The sequence below is a fragment of the Carcharodon carcharias genome, chromosome 4 (assembly GCF_017639515.1).
Source record: "Carcharodon carcharias isolate sCarCar2 chromosome 4, sCarCar2.pri, whole genome shotgun sequence".
NCBI classification, from domain to species: Eukaryota; Metazoa; Chordata; class Chondrichthyes; order Lamniformes; family Lamnidae; genus Carcharodon; species Carcharodon carcharias.
In genome coordinates, this window is record NC_054470.1 from 125,718,252 (window position 1) to 125,737,244 (window position 18,993).

Sequence of the window (18,993 nt, forward strand, 5' to 3'; positions counted from 1 at the left end):
GGCACCCATGCTTCTTGTCAGCAGAATTCAGTGTAGGTCATATGACCTCTTTCATTTCTCCATCTTACCCTAAATTGGAGAGACATCCCAAACAAAACAATCTTATAAAACCTCGCATTTGTAACAGCTTATATTTCTTTGGTTTTGCAATTTGAAATCTACTGGATTAAAATTTGAGTTATCGCCACAGAAATCTTATTGATGTAGGCATTCAGCAAGAAATGTATCCATAATAGAAACAAGAAATTGAAACATCACACAGGAAGCCCATAAGATGGCTGGTGTTGGAAATGGAGAATTGGTCTTCAGAGGAATGCTCTTCAGAGGTTGGAACTGAATACAGATCCTAAAATGAAATATAGTCCATTCCCTAGCATGTATGATCAGAATTTGTAAACAAATTACAAAGCAATGTATTTAAGAGTGGATAATTCGTGAAGAAGTAGGATTTTCAAAACTAATATGGTGAAGCTCTGTTCTTTTATTAGTCAATATGTTGGTTATATTTGTGTTATTGTGCTTATAACAGAACAAAATGGATGTGAAAAGGAATCTAAAAAGGAAGTTATAGAAAATAATAGATGTAAGATGGCCAAACATAGATAAAAACTGGAAGTAAAATTGGTTCACAATCAGTGTGAGAGAACTATAAAGATGCATTATTTGGTCACAGATGTGCTGACAATGCCCTGATTGGGGGTAAGTGGGGTTGGCTAAAGCAATTCACAGTTGAGCCAAGACATTTTGCTTATTACGTTGGTCTAATGTCCCGTCTGAATGCTGGCACCTCCAAAAGTACAAAGCTTCCTCAATACTTCATTCGGGTGTTACCCAAGTCTCCGGAGTGGAACTTATCACAACGTTCTGCTATCACCTGAGCTAAGGCAAAATTTTCTTCTGGACCCTGAGATTGGTGACTTGAAGCCACTACAATGCTTTTATGATATGAATTCTGTACATTTTATGAAAACTGTTTATTCAATTCTTGGTTTATTTTTATGCTGACAGTTGGTCAGCTCCATGTCACTGTTGCATAATGACATGGACACCATTAAGTGAAAGAAAGACTGGCATTCAGATAGCACCTTATCTCACATCTCTGAAAAGTGTCTTGAAGCATTTCATTTGTAATGAATTACCTTGAAATGCAATTATTTGTTACGTAGTCAAAGGCAGCTATTTCATGCACAAAGATTAGACAAAGGGCAGTAGGATGAGTGAGCGGTTAATCTGTTTTGGTGGTATTTCTTTTGATGTTATCAGTGCCATGTTATAAAGGAATAATTTGTTGGTTACTGATAATAGCTATTGCCAGAGTAGTAATCAGGGTTGCTTGGAATATATAACAACAGCAAACTGCATTTGTATAACCCCCATAACCTATTAAGCAGCCCTAAGGCACTTTACAGAGGAGAACTGGATGCTGAAAAGTAGTAGCAGAGTAAGGCGAGATGAATAAATGCATGGTTGAAGACAAAGGCTTTAAGGATGGAGAGAGAAATAGTGAGATGGAGGCAGTTAGCAATGGAGTTTCGTAGGTTAAGATATTGCTTTAAATGTTGGTTGGGATGAGCTCGAATGTAGACTTGTGTATGTAAGATCATGAGATCTTAAGGGGATGAGAATGTGTAAACAGTGAGAAGAATTTTGAATTTGTACATTGAATCAATGAAGTATTTTATGCAAAACAAGGATTCAACATCACAAAGTGAATTTAGCACATTGTGCAAACATTTTGAAAACTGATGCTCTGTAATTCCAAGTCTGTATTTTCTTTTAATGTATTTGAAATTGGGAAAATCTGCAATTCCCAGTAGTTGGTACATAACATTAGTGTAAAAATAAATCAGGTGAATAGTAAATCGAAGTCCTGTTTCAGGGAAGTGTAATAGCCAAAGCAGTAATTTTAAGACTGATGAACTCCATTTGGTTTGAGGCCAATTTTATTCAGCTGTGTAATTGTAATGGAAGTGGTCCAATCAGGGTTGGCATTCCAGGCAACCTTAAGCGAATCTTATTACAGGAAAATGGGTGAAAAGGTAGATTACAAGTAACAAGCCTCCCTATGCTGTAATGAACAAGCAATGAGCACCTGACTACACTAGTAGCATCTACCAATTGCAGAGCAGGTTTGTTTTGCAGCCTTGCTTCCATACGTCACTGCAGTTCCCTTTGAACACCTGTAGCATTAAAGAAGACCTACAATTAGCATCATTTAACAACAAGCTTGGCAATGGTGTTCAGTTTTTAATTAATCCCCATAAATTGTAATTTGAAAAGAGGGTTCAACATCATCAGTAAACAAACGTTCACTTTGTGAATGGACAGTATGTCCAGCTGAGAGGAAACCTGAGACATTAGGTTCCAATAATAATGCTGATATTATCCCTTGGAGTTTTCATGTACTGGTACCTTGCCAGCAGCGTATATATTTATTAAAGTTCAATTGTCTTGTATTATTTGCAGCAATTAAGATAACAAAAATAGTGCTTAAGCAAAATAATGCTAGCTATGAAATGTTGTCACAAATAAAATATTTATCTGAAAACAAAAATAAAAAGCCCGTTGTGAATTGTTTGTTTCATCAGATCTCATTCTGACAATCATTTGGATCATTTGAAATGAAAGTGCTTTCTATTGATCCATGGGGCCATGGTAGCAGTGGGGCTGGTGCACTTGTCTTCAATCCCTGTTTGCATTCCAAGGGGAAATAGAAATCAAGATTCCCACTGCCGAGCGATTCCTTCATTAAGGTGCATTCATGGGCTCTAGATGGGATCAGGCATGGTTTCCCATCCCTGATAAATAGCTTGGATTTCCCAGCCCTAGGGTGGCAGGCAGGGCCAGGAAAATCATGGGGAGCGGCGGGACTGGATGAAGAGTGGCTGCCTGCTGAATGGAAGCAAGAAGCGGGCAGTCAATTTAAATATTTATCAATCCTATTACAGTCAAATCTTTGTACCTGCTGGTGTTTTGCCAGTGGTGAAGTGGTTACAACTCTTTGCCCGCCAACCACCTCCATCCCCGCAACCCTCCCCCACCTCGTCATGTGGGAGGCCACCAGCTTCATTAAGTTGGAGAAACCATAGTCGAAAGTGGGGGCAGGTAAGGTTGCTCCCTTGGCTGCCATGAGACATCCGGAGGGGCTGGCCTGATTGCCCCCACTGAATTTTAAGTTAAGACTTATCTCAATCACTGACCTGCCTCGGCAGTGCCCACCTCTCCTGATGGGGCTGCCAAGACTCTGAAACTGCCAGTCCTGTGATTGGCATCAGGATGTCACCTCTGGGGAAAATGCTGAGCTGGTGCTGCTGCCAGCAAGTGTGAGCTCAGGACCACCATTTGGTCATGATGTCACAGTCTCAAAACCTGCTCCTTTTGTCTAAGTTCACACCTATGAAGTATGACACTTGGAAAGGTGCAAGAGTTGTCCATTAACCAAACATCAGTCAAAGTCAGTGGACAGGGAAGTAAAATTGGGATAAATAATTAAATCAGTTTAGTATCAAAGAATTCTTTCTATATTCTTTATATTGACTTGTTATTTTGTTCCAATATGAATACGGGACTGTGAATTCACCTTATCACTATCATTCAGTAATATACCTAACTTTTTGCCATTTTTATGTATGCATGCAAAACTTTTGATTTCCAAGACGCTGCACTTCAAATCTGAAGAGATTTGAGTAGAACTGTTTTCCCTGACTTGAAAAATGAAATAATGCTTACTACTGCTAGGACCTTCACACTAATGCATGCTCCTGCGAGAGAATACTGAACAGATCACTTGCATTATATGTGACAGATATGGATTGTGGTCACAATGCTAACACGGACTTCCTCCTTTTCAGCATGTCTAGAAGCAGCTGTGTGTGTCTGTATGCTTGGTCAGCAAACTCAATTTGTGGTTTTGATCTAAGCACAGAGCAGCTCTTTCAGCATTGGTATCATTACAGAAAGTCAATGTTTTCACTTAATGGTAGGCCAATGCGCTATGCTGATTATCTGACACTCAGGTAAACCTTTTGAATAATTGGGCCTACCAAGGCCACTGAAACAGATCTATTAGGATTTAAGCATATCTGCCAGGTCTCACTCATATGGATTGAATCTCACTAATTTTAGTTGAAAAATGTCACCTTTCCTGAAATATCTCACTTTTAAAAATAAACACAACTCCATGCGTTTAAATGGGTTGTGATCAGTCTCACTCTTTTTATACATCAATCTCACTTTTAACAGTTCCCTGGTCTTGGCAGCTGTATTCAAGAAGTTTTTTTTTTCTACACTGAGCTAGGGAGAATCATAAAGTCCTGCCTGGATTCTGGTTCCATCTCATTTCACTTAATCATTTTTTTCAGGAAAGAACAAACCTAGACAGTGTATTTAAAAATAACTTACAGAATGAAAGAACAAACCTACTTTCCTGGCGTTAAAATTGATTTTTTAAGGGCAATGAGTCTGAAGTTTTAGCAGAGACGATTTACTGTTTCAACTCATTGTCAGGATTTTGGCTGTGAAATAGGTAACGGTTTTCGGGGTGTGTTGATCAGATTCTACCATTTAATTCACATCCTGGTACTCTGGAACATTGTGTCTTATCACATACTATTTGTAGGTATACTCGAGCATGTGTATATTGTAGCTGGAAGGTAGCACTTTATGAAGAAGATGCTCACTGAAATCTCCCACCTCCTGGAACTAGACCTGCAACCTCTGAGTATTGCAAGGATGGCCTGATAGTGACTGTGAAGATGACCTTGGCCATGAATTTCTGTGTGGCAGGATCCTGCCAGGCTGAAGCAGACATGAATGTAACATCTCATAGTTTGCGCCCATACCATGTCAGAAAGGTGACAGGGGCTATTTATGCTAGGAGAGGGGTCTTTGTGTTCTCTCTAAACAGGGAGAAGCAGGTGGAGCTCACCCATGTCTTTGCCAGGATAGTAGGCTTCTCAATGGTGCAAGATGCCACCACTTACACACTTGGACACTTGGGATGTATGGGCTGTGCATCTAAATGCTGAGATGTGTCAGAACTGCAAAGGAAGAGATGCATGCTTACACCATCTGCAGCTTGTACGTTACAATAGTTTAAGTAGGGACATATCCTCGATGATTGTAGCCTCGTATACTGGCCATTGCCTAAGTCATGACCAAACCAATGATTGCCAGCACTGTCTCTTCCATGGGGGCGAGGGCATGCAGCCCAGCCTGCCCCGCTAGTTAAGTGATGCTGCCTTCAATTATGGGTTGCATTATCCTGCAAGAGAGTGTGTGTGAGGATGTTGCAAGGTGTTTGGGTAATGTGTCTGCCACAGTTGAATAGCTGGTTGTGTATGCAAGCTGAGAGTGAGAGCTTTTCAGCAATGTTAAGTGTGTGATGGAATGGTAAGGTTAAGTATGTTGGATATGAGTTGTGGTTGATCGAGATTGTTGGTAGACAAGTGAAGGGGTGGTGGTGATTGAGCAGTGTTTGAAGATATTGATCCATTTCTAAGGATATGGCATTTGAAGATTCATTCACTGACCTTGATCAGTCCTGTGAGGTCATTAACCTTTTTGCAGTATTGGATCTAGAGCTGCAGAGACTGCTAAAATTGACCACGACAGCTGTCTGCTCCTATTGCCCTGGTGGGCCTCCTGGCTGCCTGAGGGAAGAGGACCTCCCTCCTCCTTTCCACCTCCTGCAGCACAGGCCCCAGTGCTCATCAGAGAACCTTGGAACATGCTTTTTGATGTCTACTCTTTCTGCTCATAAACTCTTCTTGAACAATTTCCAGCACCTAATACAGCCAGAATGCTACTCTCCTTTAAGAAATACAGGCTGGTTTTAATTGATGCTAACCTCACATAAATTTGGGCCTCCCGCTGATGCATGCAAGCAAGCAAGCAGCAGTGCGATTAGCACTGGATTACATGCCACTATTATTTAAACTAGTCATGCTGCTTGCATCACTACAAACGGACGTGGATTAATTGTGCATCAAGATCCCTGCATCCAATTACTGGCTTTATCCAAATTCCCCACCCAGTGTCTTTTGTAAACAAAATCAGGAAATGCTTTTTGACAATTAAAACATCATTAAGATTATTACAATCCAAAAGTGTTGCAATATATTTATACTTACAGGTGCATTTTTACTGAATCCTGTTGATTGTGAAAATGATATCACAATCAAGTGTGACCTGAAATTTGACAGTGTAAAAAACATTTTGACTGGAAGTACTTTGACTTCCCCTCCTACTGAAATAAATTAGATGTGCTGAGGCACGCTGCTCTTGTGCCATTCTGGAATTTGAGAAGTGCCTTTTATATCATAAAAACATGATTTCATCATATCTTGACTTTATTTATAAAACTCAAATCCAAGTATTGAATTTTGGGAGCTCTAGGAGCTGGGAAAATTTGGGACCTTCCTCACCCCCAAAACCTGCACAACTTCTCTTGGACTACGGAAACCCACTCTATGGTTGGATCTTCCAGACTCATAAAATTCATGGGCATCAGGACCATTTCTGGGTACAGATCCCACCACATCATCCATTTGCTTGCCTGTGCGATCTTGCAGAGTTGGCCGATTAACAGGTCACCTCCACATTTGCTGTCCAATTAGGGATGGCAGAAGGCCCAATAAATTCATGGTAAAGGACCCTCTAGGTAAGACTAATTATAACATGATAGAATTTCACCCTCCTTTTAGGAATGAGAAATTTGGATCTGAAACTAATGTTTTAAACTTTAAAAAAGGCAATTAAAAGTGTATGAAGGCAGAGTTGGCTAAAGTGGAATGTGAAGACAGGTTAAAAGGTTAGACGGTAGAGAAGCAATGGTAGAAATTTAAGATATTTCATAACTCTCAACAAAGATATATTCCATTGAGAAAGAAAGATGCCACAAGAAGGCTGCACCACAAGAAGGAAGTTAAGGATGGTATCAAATTGAAAAGATGTACAATGACGCAAATATTTGTGGTTGCCTGAGGATTATGAAAATTTTAGAAACCAGCAAATAATGACTAATAAAAAATAGAGGGGAAATTGAAAATGAGAGGAAACTAGCAAGACATATAAAAACAGACAAAAGCAGCTACAAGTAAATAAAAAGGAAGAGAGTAGCTAAAGTATGGTTGTTCTTTTCGAGGGTGAGACTGGGGAATTAATAATGAGAAATAAGAAAATGGCAGAGACTTTGAACAAATATTTTGTATCTGACTTCATAGTTGAAGACACAGAAAGCATCCCTGGAAGGGTTAGGCCAGTTAGCCTAATATCTGTCATTGGAAAACTGCTAGAATTTATGATAGGACTTTCAGCAAATCATAATACAATCCAGCAGAGTAAATGTGGCTTTGTGAAAGGGAACTTATATTTGACAAATTTATTAGAGTTCTTTGAGGATGTAAGAAGAAGGATGAATAAAGGGGAACCAGTAGATGTGTATTTGGATTTCTAAAAGGCATTCACTAAGTTGCCATGTAAAAAATAACTGCATAATATAAGAGCTCATGGAGTTGGGTGTGATATATTAACATGGATGGAGGATTGGCCATCTAACAGTAAACTGAGAATCAGGATAAATGGGTCATTTTCACGATGGCAAACAACTAAATGAGCGCCGCAGGAATCGGAGTTGGGACCGCAACTATTTACGATCTGTGTTATGATTTGGGACAGACTGTGCTATAGCCAAATTTGCTGACAAAGCAAGTTGTGAGGAGAATATAAATGGTCAGTAAAGGAATATAGATAGGCTAAGTGATTGGGCAAAAAAATGACTGGAGTGTGATGTGGGAAAATATGAGTTTGTCCATTTTGGCAGGAAGAATAGAAAAGCAGAATACTATATAAATGGAGAGAGACTGCAGAACGCAACAGTACAGCAGGATCTGGGTATCCTTGTACATGAATCTAGCATGCAGGTCGAGCAGATAATTAGGAAGACAAATGGAATGTTGGCCTTTATTGCAAGGGGGGTGGAGTATATAAGTATGGAAGTCTTGCTACAGCTGTAAAGGGCGTTGGTGAGAACGCACTTGGAGTACTGTGTATAGTTTTGGTATCCTTACTTAAGGAGGGATATACTCGCTTCAGAAGCGGTTCAGAGAATGTTCACGAAGCTGATTCCTGGGATGAAGGGATTATCTTACGAGGTAAGGTTGAGCAGGTTGGACCTATACTCATTGGAGTTTTGAGGAATAAGAAGTAATCTTATTGAAACATGTAAGATTCCGAGGAGCCTTGACAGTAGATGCTGAGAGAGTGTTTCTACTCGCGGAGGAATCTAGAACTAGGGGGTGCAGTTTCAAAATAAGGGGTCTCCCATTTAAGATGGAAACAAAAATGAGTTTCTTCTCTGAGGTTCATTAGTCTTTGGAATTCTCTTCCATAGAGCAGTGGAGGCTCAGTCATTGAATATATTCAAAGCTGGGTTAGACAGATTTTTGATCGACAAGGGAGTTAAGGATTATAGGGGACATAAAGTGAAGCAAAGTGAAGTTGATCAAATCAACCACAATTGTATCAAATGGAGAAGCAGGCATGTTGGGCTGAATAGCCTACTGTTCCTATTTCTTAAGATCAATGGGATGGCTGGACAGTAGCCACACTGAGAGAGGTGAGTGCTGCTGAGGAAGAGGGAGACCTAATGGATGCCTCAAAATGGCAGTGCTCACGAAGGATCCAGAGGGAGTTATAAAGAACAAGGCCTAGAACTGTCACAATCCTTAGTGTGGAGGGGGACCTGTCCATAAGAAATCATTAGGCTGCCTTGTGTCTTCCTGACACTGACATTTGTAGCCTCTGATGGACTTCTGACCTCCTGCCGAGAGGCTGCCGATGAAGCATTGCCTGTCTCCTGACACAGTGGGGGACCAATGCCATGTCTGTAAACTTGCATCACTCTCAGAAAATAGCTTTTAAATGAGGCCTTAAATGAACTTGATTGCCAGCCCACCTCCACTGATCGAGATTTGAATCCAGTGGCAGTCCATCCCTGAGAAGCTTGGCCCAAGGTGGGAAGACGTCAGGAGCTGACCTGAGGCACTACGATCTGAATTTCCACACGCACCCTGACTTCAAATCTGCCCCCATGGGTATGGGGAAACTCTGACATAAGTGAACAGGCTAGTTTGCTGTTCTCTGGTGCTGGAGCCTGCTGGCATTGATGGAGGGCTCCTTGTTCTAATGAGATAAGAGGATTTGGAAGCTCGGTTCCAAGGATTGTAAAAGTCAACTACTGACTGGACATGACTTATGTGCCCATGGCAGGGGCCATATTTGGTTGGTGTCCCTGGGCACGATCCCTGTTCATTCTAGCTCATTCACAAACAAAATGGTAATTGTTTCTATAAATCCCCACAAATTTAATTTTTAATAGTGCTTATTAAAACAACATTTCACAGAACTTTCACTCAGTATCAATCCAACAACGAGGATGATTCAATGTAATCTAGTCTTGGGTATTGGGAGGGCTTGGGTTTTCAAACCAAGTTCACTTTCAAGATGTATTGAACATTTATGTGATTACGAGCGAGCAAATATATCTGTCGTGTTAACAAGTAGAATACCCATAGGGGATCATGAGCATCACCAGTCTAGAAGAGTTTTTCAACAATAATACCTAGAGCATATTGCATTTTACAGTTATAAGAAACTGTTAGACATCATTGCTTTTTGTTCTGTTTTTATCTCAAGAAACCTGTATTATATATTTAACAGAATTTAGCAAGTCTCGCTTGATGCTGTGACCTGTCTCTCTTCCTCCATGCTTTCATTGTCGTTCCCTTCACATGATGCTTTTCAACTATACCAAGTTGTTAACTGACTGTATTGCACAAAATCCAAAGTTCATTCCTGTACATGAAAAGAAAATCCAACAGGGAGCAGTGGAATGCATGGTCTATATCAGACATACTGAATTTAGCAGTTCTTGGGTGTTTCTTAGTCTCCGGAAGAATTGAATATTTCACTATTTCCTATTGTGCATTTTTAAAAAAAATTTCCTCAAACCCATATATATTCATCACATGGGTAAAACATATTGAGGAGAAAGACAGTATAATCATTTAGAAGGTCAAGAACATATCTTCAAGCTTACAAGTAAAAAGCAATGTATCATTGATGAAGCCTTAAAATCATCAGCAAGAACTGCTGACCTGTTACCTTGCATAGTCAATATGCTTTGTATATCTTGAGTGGTGACGATACATATGGTACATTTGTAAGACTATTAAAAATACATTTCAATACAGTTACAAAACATACTTTATTAACATTCAATTCACTTTTTTTCCACAGTACAGTGCACAGCAAATAATCTTTGCATAGCTGTTCCAACTTTTAAAGCATTATAGTAGTAGTTTCAAATGTACGGGCTGAGGAAGGGCCAACCTTATTCAAAATTATTAACAAAGATTGTAACTAATAAAAGTAGTTATCAGCAAGGGGGCAGAAAATTCATATGTCTTATGGGGACGGAGGAAATTGGTGTAATTACGTTTGGAATGGGTCTGGTGATTTGAATTTTTTATTTTGGCTGGTAGCCATCAAGTTATTGAACATGTAGGAAGTGCTGAGAGACTTCATCTTCCTGGCCAGTGTGCATATCTTGGAGGATTGAGGATGATCAATTTGCTGTTTCAAAATCATGTAGGTGTTTACAATGTGAGATATTGTGTTTAATTATCCCTAATGAGCCATTTCAGACAGCAGGTACAAGTAAAAGTGTATGTCATCTTTTAGGAGTGGTGTTGGGAAAACTTCCTGCTGTGTGCATCTAAAAATCATTATTTGCTAACACAAGCAGTTGTGTCAGCATCTTGAGCCAAATTTCATGGCTGGCTTTCATTCAGAGGTCTCGAGTCAAGCAGTTGCAGCAGTAATTAATGTTGTGTATTCCTTTAATAACATATGCCTTAGCTCTTGATGTTAGAATTAGAGATGTTACTAGTGGTGTGACATTGTCAGTGAACTTCTACAAGTACCACTAAGTAGAAAGCCTTGATATCCCTTTATTTTATTTGCTAGTTTTGTTCTGAGACATTGTCAAAAATTACAAATTTTGTTAATATTTATCTTGCATCTGTGTGGTCTTTCTTCAAAGACAGTTAAATATTAGTGTTTGCAGGATTACTACTGGACTCTCAGTATATTTGTATTTCAGACACATTTGTAATTTAGCGTATGTTGGGGCAAATATAGATAGCTAGTATTTAGAATGTTTTAAAAAGTTTCACCAACTGATTTCTTTCTTAAAAATTAAGTCTAGATGAGTATTATGATAACCAATAATTCACAATAATGTATTTTTGTGCTTTTTTTCTCTCAACATAACTTTAGCTCCATTTAGAGTTTATGCAGAGATGTGAGCCCCGTTCTATCAGGTGACTGCTTAGCATGCGCAACAGTTGTAATTTAATACTCCAAGAAAAACCATATTTTAAAAAATGCCTAGTCCATTAGTCTTTTTGAAAACTTTATAAGCTTATCTATTTTAATGTATTGAATATTATGAAGAAGTGATGCTCCCCATTTGCAACATAAAGTCATACTACGACCTGAGGCCAAAGCTTTGTGCCCACATTCAAACAAGCTGACACATCGTTCCTACGTTAATAAGCACTGTCGGCAGTATGTCTCAGGTCAGCTGACCATTACATTCTCGAACTATTGTCCTAAGTTTCAGATCTGTAGTAACACTGATATAATTAAGGAAGCACCAAGACTGATGGATGTAGCTAAATTGTTATTGATCAGTTCCTTTGGGCCTGGGCTCTAAATGATGTTATTAACACTTTTTTAAACAGAAATATTTTTACTACACTCAGACAAATGACAAAAGAATGTTCAAATTAACTGCAGCCCTTTAATTGATTTTTGGAAAAAGGTTATCAACTAAAGCTTCTGCCAAGGAGGAGGGATGGAAACATGTTCAAGCACCAATCATCTTAGATTCTTAGTCAACTTATGTAGGGAGGCTCCAAGTGGAATTATGGAAGCAGTTACCATCTTCTAACAGGGGTTGGGGCGGTGGGGTGAGGTGTGGTGAGCGGGGAGATTGGAAGCGACACCTGTGTAAAACATGCTACCTCTTATTGGCTGGACAGAACTCAGTGCAACCCTCCTTGGATGCAGAAGGGGGTTGTGGTGGCGGGGGGAGGGGTGAATGGATGGGGGGGAGAAACTTATTGAGTGTAAAAAAAAAACACCTCCTAATTATGCTTACATCTTAATGATTTTGAATGAGTGATCATTGGGACCAGCCTGATGGTCAGAGGTTATCTCATTCTGCTGTGCACATTCGTATCATGAGGAGTTGAGTGAAAATTCCGTAAAGCTGCGCACCTTGGAGTGTATAGTAATGTGGATCTAAATGCATGTGATTTGAAGTAGATTTAATTATTTTTAAGGAAATTTTGTTTCTCCTGAATAATTGTTGACAGAGATGATATATAACACCTACAACTCTTGTTTATCTGATTAAATAAAATAATGTTCGCTTTCTTATTGCAGGTTCCTGAAAGGTGATTTCCACATTGAAGTGTGCATCAATGATTACCTAGATGTTTTCTGCCCTCATTATGATGACTCTGTACCCGAAGACAAGACTGAGCGCTATGTTCTCTACATGGTGAATTATGATGGCTACAGCTCATGTGATCACACCTCTAAAGGGTTCAAGCGATGGGAGTGTAACAGGCCTTACGCGTCCAATGGTCCTTTAAAATTCTCAGAAAAGTTCCAACTGTTTACTCCATTTTCATTAGGATTTGAATTCAGGCCTGGCCGAGAATATTACTACATCTGTGAGTATTTTCCCTTTTCCATTGGTTTTCCCAACAATTTGAAAGTGATGTTGCACATGTTAGATGATTGTTTTAGCAAGGTGAACATTATTAATCAACTACCTTTAGGGCATTGTTTTTAGTCTCCTAAGGCACAGTCTTTTTCATAGAAAGCATTTGACCAATATTTACTTTACGGGCATATGACTCACTAATGAATCATATCCCATATTTTGCATGTAACATCATGACAAAAATGAAAAATTCTGTATTTTCTCTGCTTCTAAAGTCAGGGCAGCTTTAAAGTCGTTGTTTTGAGCTGCAGTTAAATATCCTGAAAGTCGGTGGTAATGGCCCCACAATGTGGAATTATTCAATTCATTGTGAAAACAGGGCATTGGGCAGCATTAGCAGTTGATGAGGATCAGTATACATATGAACTTAAGTCTTGAATCTGCAACCCTAAAGATCAGACTACAGGCAACTTTTCCAGTGAAGGGTAACTCACAAAGCAACAAATCCTGTTTAAGATGAAAACAAAAAACTGCGGATGCTGGAAATCCAAAACAAAAACAGAATTACCTGGAAAAACTCAGCAGGTCTGGCAGCATCGGCGGAGAAGAAAAGAGTTGACGTTTCGAGTCCTCATGACCCTTCAACAGAACTGTTAATGCCTACCTTGAAGAAGTTCTGTTCGTCTCTGCGACAAGATTTCCGTATCTCTCTTTTGCCTTGTTCACCTTCATTGCTTTCCATTTCTCTCCAGTTCTGTTGAAGGGTCATGAGGACTCAAAACGTCAACTCTTTTCTTCTCCGCCAATGCTGCCAGACCTGCTGAGTTTTTCCAGGTAATTCTGTTTAAGATGAAGTTTGCTCTGTGTTTAGATCTTTCTTTTTTCTACAAGAGATAAGGATCAGAGCAAACTATTCCTATCTTATCCAATTGTTTTTTTCATCCATTCCAGTGTACAAACAGTGATTGCACAAGAGCTCAGAACAAAAAGCAGAAAGTTTTGACTATTGATTTTGCTGTAGCTTTTTGGAAAGGTTGGCTACTTAGACATAACAGTATCAGTTGGAGATGGGGCACAGTTGATGTGCTAGGCTCCACTATCAACTGCTGATAGAAAAAAGAGCACTTTTCCTTGTCAAACTAAACACAACTCTGTTTGAATTTGGTTATTTCTCCTATCTACCCCCATCCTCCCCCAAAAAGCACCTAGTGCACAAGTCAAGGGAGCTGCCTCACACCCCTGAATCTATGATCAAACACTAAATAAATAGGCTGCTTGGAAATTGGATCAACAACATAGTCCCCGAGACCATCCTGCCCAGACATGTAGGGCACCATGAAATTGAACACCTTGGGTTGTTTCCTCTGCAGCTATAGGATCAGATACCAAGGGGTGAATAATTGACTCCACTGTCACAGATTATAAGGAAGTCTAGTCAACCTTTCTAAACAGGTTGCGATTTTAAATGCCAGAAAGGAATCGACTTGGTCTGAAGTCAGACAAGTTTGTCATTTGTATGGTTGTTTGTATTTTGTCCTTGGCACTGTAATTCTTCCAGATACCCTGCAGGTGACCCTAAAATTTTGTTGCTTGGGTGCTGAGGGAAAGGGCAGTAGCATTTAGTTTTCTCCTTTATTGAGAAAACCCAGTGTGACTGTCTGGATGTTTGAAATGTCCCAGTGAGTAATCAGACTGGGAACCATGGGAACTGTAAAGATGGGGAGGACCAAAAAAGAGAGGAAGAAAGAAGCTTTGCTGGCAGATATTGTGGCAGTTTTGGCAATCTTATTTTAATGACATGTCTTGATATTCATTATGATTTCATACTAGTGATATATAATATTTCAGAAGTAAAAGCCAAGTGGAAGTTATTTTGCTGATTAATGTCATAAGCTTTTAGAACAAAAGGTTATAACCACTGGAGGAAATGAAGTGTGTGTAACTGCTGAGACAAAATTTTTATTTTTAATAAAATTAAATGTGTGTTTGGTGATGACCAGCAGTAGCAGCTTATCGACAAGTATATGATTTTAGACAGAGAGAGAGGGGATCATAACCAGATTTAACCTTTCTGTGAAATAAATGTGGGAACTAGTCATTTTTTCGGAAGTGTGGTGTAACTATGTGCTCTGGGAAATTAAGGAATGTCTTAGAAGCATCAAATTAGTATGAAGTGGAAGGAATTCTTCCATTTGAATTCTCAGAGGTGCTAGTTAGACCTGCTACATATCACCTCGACAAAAACTCAAAGTGGAGAGAGTAAAACTGCCCACAGCAGCTTTTGTTTCTGCTTTTCCCCAGGCTGTCTGTAAAAGAAAGTCCTTGTTAAACACAGCAGCTAAGTTATGAAGGTTAAGCAGAGATCTGTGTAGATTGATCTATGAGGATTCAGACGTTCACTGTAATCATCTGTTGGAGAGGGAAAAATAAACTTATTTCTAGTAAACTTAACATTAACCCTTTTAGCATAATGAAATCTGGTTCAACACAGTGTTGACAGTGCAGTTCATTAAGGTTCTTACCTTTTAGATAACTAATTCACAAAGTCCACTCGACCTCCTTCAAAGAAATGAAAGTGTTGTAACAGTTCACTGTTGGCGTAGGTGATGGTGGACCAGGGCACAATCAAGGTGCCCTTTAAACTGCACCTTGTTTCTTAATTAGACCTTTTAAATACTTTTATTTCAGCTTTATCCAAAAGAAAGGTGGTCATGATAAATTGCAAGTAATTTTGTCAGGTTTTTTTTAATTAGCACATGTGCTGGCTGCCAAGTGGCATGCTGAAAACATTTTTAACTACCGCTGTAAACAAAATAGTTATTATAGTGCTTAGATAAAGACTAACAGTTGTGGCAATTCATTTAAGAAAAACCTAATTTTACTTCAGTGTTCCCGTTCAGTGCAAGACGTCACAATAAAAGATGATTTGTTGAGCCTCTGATAAAATTAGATGGCAAAGACAGAAGCTGGTGTAATTCATTGGAGCAACAGAAACTAGCTAATCAACCAAGTTCGTGTGGGATAAAACCAAATGGAGGCAATATTTCTTAATTTTGGCACCCCCGGCTTTCAGCTTTGGAAGGCAAATTGCCTGTTTAGCCAGCAAAAAACATTGGATCTAGGATGCGTATTCTTCCCCCTTCCCCACCCTGCATAAGAATCTTAAATATTTATCTATGTTAAGAGGCATGGACTTCAAGTGGCTTCCATTTTACAATACAGGAAGAGTTTTCAAGTGCTGTACATCTGCAACCAATCCTTTAGAAGACTCGAAAAACTATTAATAAATAACAGGAATTATGTTGTAAAAGTGACCTATTTCATAAAAATACAGCACACAGGTCATGTATTAGTACTTCTGATTTTAAAAGTCTCATGTAGATGATAATCTATTCCCTAGGGCCATTTAAAATTAGTTTTTTTTTAATGTGCAGTAAACCATACTCACAAATAATAAATATAAAGACCCTAAAGCAACCACTTTAGATTGTATGGAGTTCATTTTCCCCTCCTTCTCTTAATTCTTACCAGCATTGAAAATTCATAATGTTTTGCAGATGGAGCATTGATTTGTTTTTTAATGATGAATTTGCCTTGGTTGGGCTGCCGTGATATTTGGGAAGATTTGTGTTCACTGACACTTCCCAGAAACATAAATGCCGACAGTATTTTACCACTCGAGCCTGCACTATAAAACTTGCATAATGAATAACTGGCAAATATTTTGTTTTTTATATTCCCTTGCACAGCTGTGTCCTCCTTCCCCTCCTGAGCAATAGAACACACTGGCTATTTGTTGGTTAGTTCATATTTTACACTGTGGGGAATTGAGAGTGTGGAATATTTAGCAAAGAGGTCCATTTGCAGCAGCTACTGCATGCTTGGGTTCTTCCTGGTCATTTAACATCTGCCTAATGAGGTGTTCTAAGGCCAGTTTACTTGCTTTTTTGTGCAATGATTATGACTTTGGTCATTATTCTGTCTATGTGAGGATACATGGATTTGCATAAATTTTACCATCCTCTAATTGCAGAGACAATTCTACAATGAATGTAATTCTCTTAGACCAGTTTATTTATAGAAAACAACCTGTTTACTGAATTAGAGTTGATCATGTTTTAGCTTTATTTTTCCTTTTTTTTTTGTCTTTTCACGAGGGTATTTGAGGTGTGTACCCCTTTCTGTTATTTTATCCCCACCTTTCTCCTGTGACCTGCCATTAGCATCCGCTGCAGGGCCCAGGTGTCTTGGATTAGGTCCTGACTCAGTGGGGTGGATTGAGAAGGCTCAGGCTCATGCAGCAATCCTGCCCAATCTCGTACACCACCTCCTCACTTCCCCTCCCCACCCACCAACTCCCCCTCCCCACCCACCACCTCCTTTTGAATGGAGCTGCTCATCAGTACCTTGTCCCAAAACCTCCTTTAGGAACCTCTGCCTCACAACTTGACCCTTTTCTCAGAATGATTGAATAGAATAGTATGGAAAGATTTCTTGTACAACTTGATGCTACACACTATCTTTTCCTTTTCTTAACCTTCTGCTTGGCTGCCCTGTGCGGAACTTCCTACAAATTAGCGGGAATGATTGTATTGTCCCGAGTGGAAAGCCCTGGATTTGGGGATCATTCCCGGCACCACTAGGGACTTGGGAGGGAGGATGTTGCATGGTAAATTATTAAGCCCTTTACAAATGCTCAAGCCAAATGTGCATTTTGTGACGGTATCTGTTTTCCACAGTGTATACAGTGCCAAACTGGAGGGGCTACTCCTAGAGTTCCACTTGTACTCTCCTTCCACACTCGTCCTTGATGCCTCCTCATTTATTTCGGCTCAGATTAGGAACTGAGTAGAGCAGGACTTGACCCTGCATCTGTAATGGTGATATGACAAAATTTAATGATTCAGTTGTGGCATCTGGAAAGATTTTATTTTGTGGTTTTGCACAAGAAATATAATGTTGACAAAATATCATGGGATTGCTTGAGAAATAAATTGTGGTGAAGGCCCTTTACCATTTAATCCAGTGAAACTAAATAAATCAAACCAATCACCATTTTACTGAATTTTGTGTTTCTGCTGTGTGAAAAGTCTCTAGATAGTTTCTATAAATGGAAAAGCTAGGCTACAAGTTTTGTTTTTACTCTTCCAGAGCACTCTCACAGAAGGCCCATCTGTTCCATATTCATAAATGCTGCTCTCACTTACTTGAGCGTAGTCTTCCCTGGAGTAACATGGTAATGATATTTTCTGTGAGAGACTAAAAAGATCTAAGCATACTCAGTTGTGCTATTGATGCCGGTAACAAGGCAGTAAGTAAACCCTGACTTTGGGTAGCACTAAACACCTTCCACAGTGCAACACAATGCTGACTTTTGAACAAGTTGTGTCTTTATGAATGACTTAATATCAACCAATATGGGAGTTTAAATTGTTCAGTTTTTTTCTGTTCTATTTTGCAGTTCTAAATTAGTATGGAAAATGTGTTTCTTCAAAGTTTAGTAGCTTAATTATATATTCTATTAGAAATCCCTGAGTCCACCATGTACATGCAAAGTCAAATTGATGACATGCATTAGGGGATTGACCATTTAACTATTTGTTCCCTCACCAAAATTCAGAAATCTGACCATGTAAGATCGAAGGAATAGAACAGAGTGGAGGTCCAGCTCCTAATTTGAGCATATTTCAAGTTGGTGTTAAAAGAAAGTAAGACTTGAATTTGTTGCAGTTTGGTAACCTAGAGGTCGTGGTACTAGCTCAGATGAGCAAAAATCCTGGATCCATTGAATTTAATAAAGCTGGTTGCATTGTGGGCTGACAGGTAACTACAAAAGCAACTGGCGTTCTGTAAAAGGCCAAATGCTTCACTAATATCCTTCAGCAAAGGGAACCTGTCACCTCTATCCAGTCTCGCCACATGTGATTCCAGTTCCACTCCTGTGTGGCTGACTTGTGATAGCCTCCGGGCAAATAGGAATGGATAGTAAATACTGCTTTGCCAGCATCAATCATAACTCAACAGCAAGTGAGAATTAATAAAGCATTTTGTTACTTTCAGAAATATATCAAATTATCAGACACAATGACTTACTGTGCTTGCTGTTATGTGATCAAATAGTGGATCCATTATATGCAAAGATGAAATGTATGGACACTTGATGTGTTTTTGGTAGAGTTGGTAGAGGGAGGAAT

The 18,993-nt window shown here is 39.3% G+C and overlaps 1 protein-coding gene across 2 annotated transcripts in view; it reads left to right on the forward strand.

Moving 5' to 3' along the window:
* efna5b (ephrin-A5b) overlaps positions 1 to 18,993 on the forward strand; it is a 215,051-nt gene that overhangs the window by 179,115 nt on the left and 16,943 nt on the right. For both annotated transcript variants that reach the window (XM_041186560.1, XM_041186561.1), the window contains exon 2: positions 12,514 to 12,806. In XM_041186560.1, coding sequence (XP_041042494.1) covers positions 12,514 to 12,806 — 293 coding nt within the window. The remainder of the gene's footprint in view (positions 1 to 12,513; positions 12,807 to 18,993) is intronic.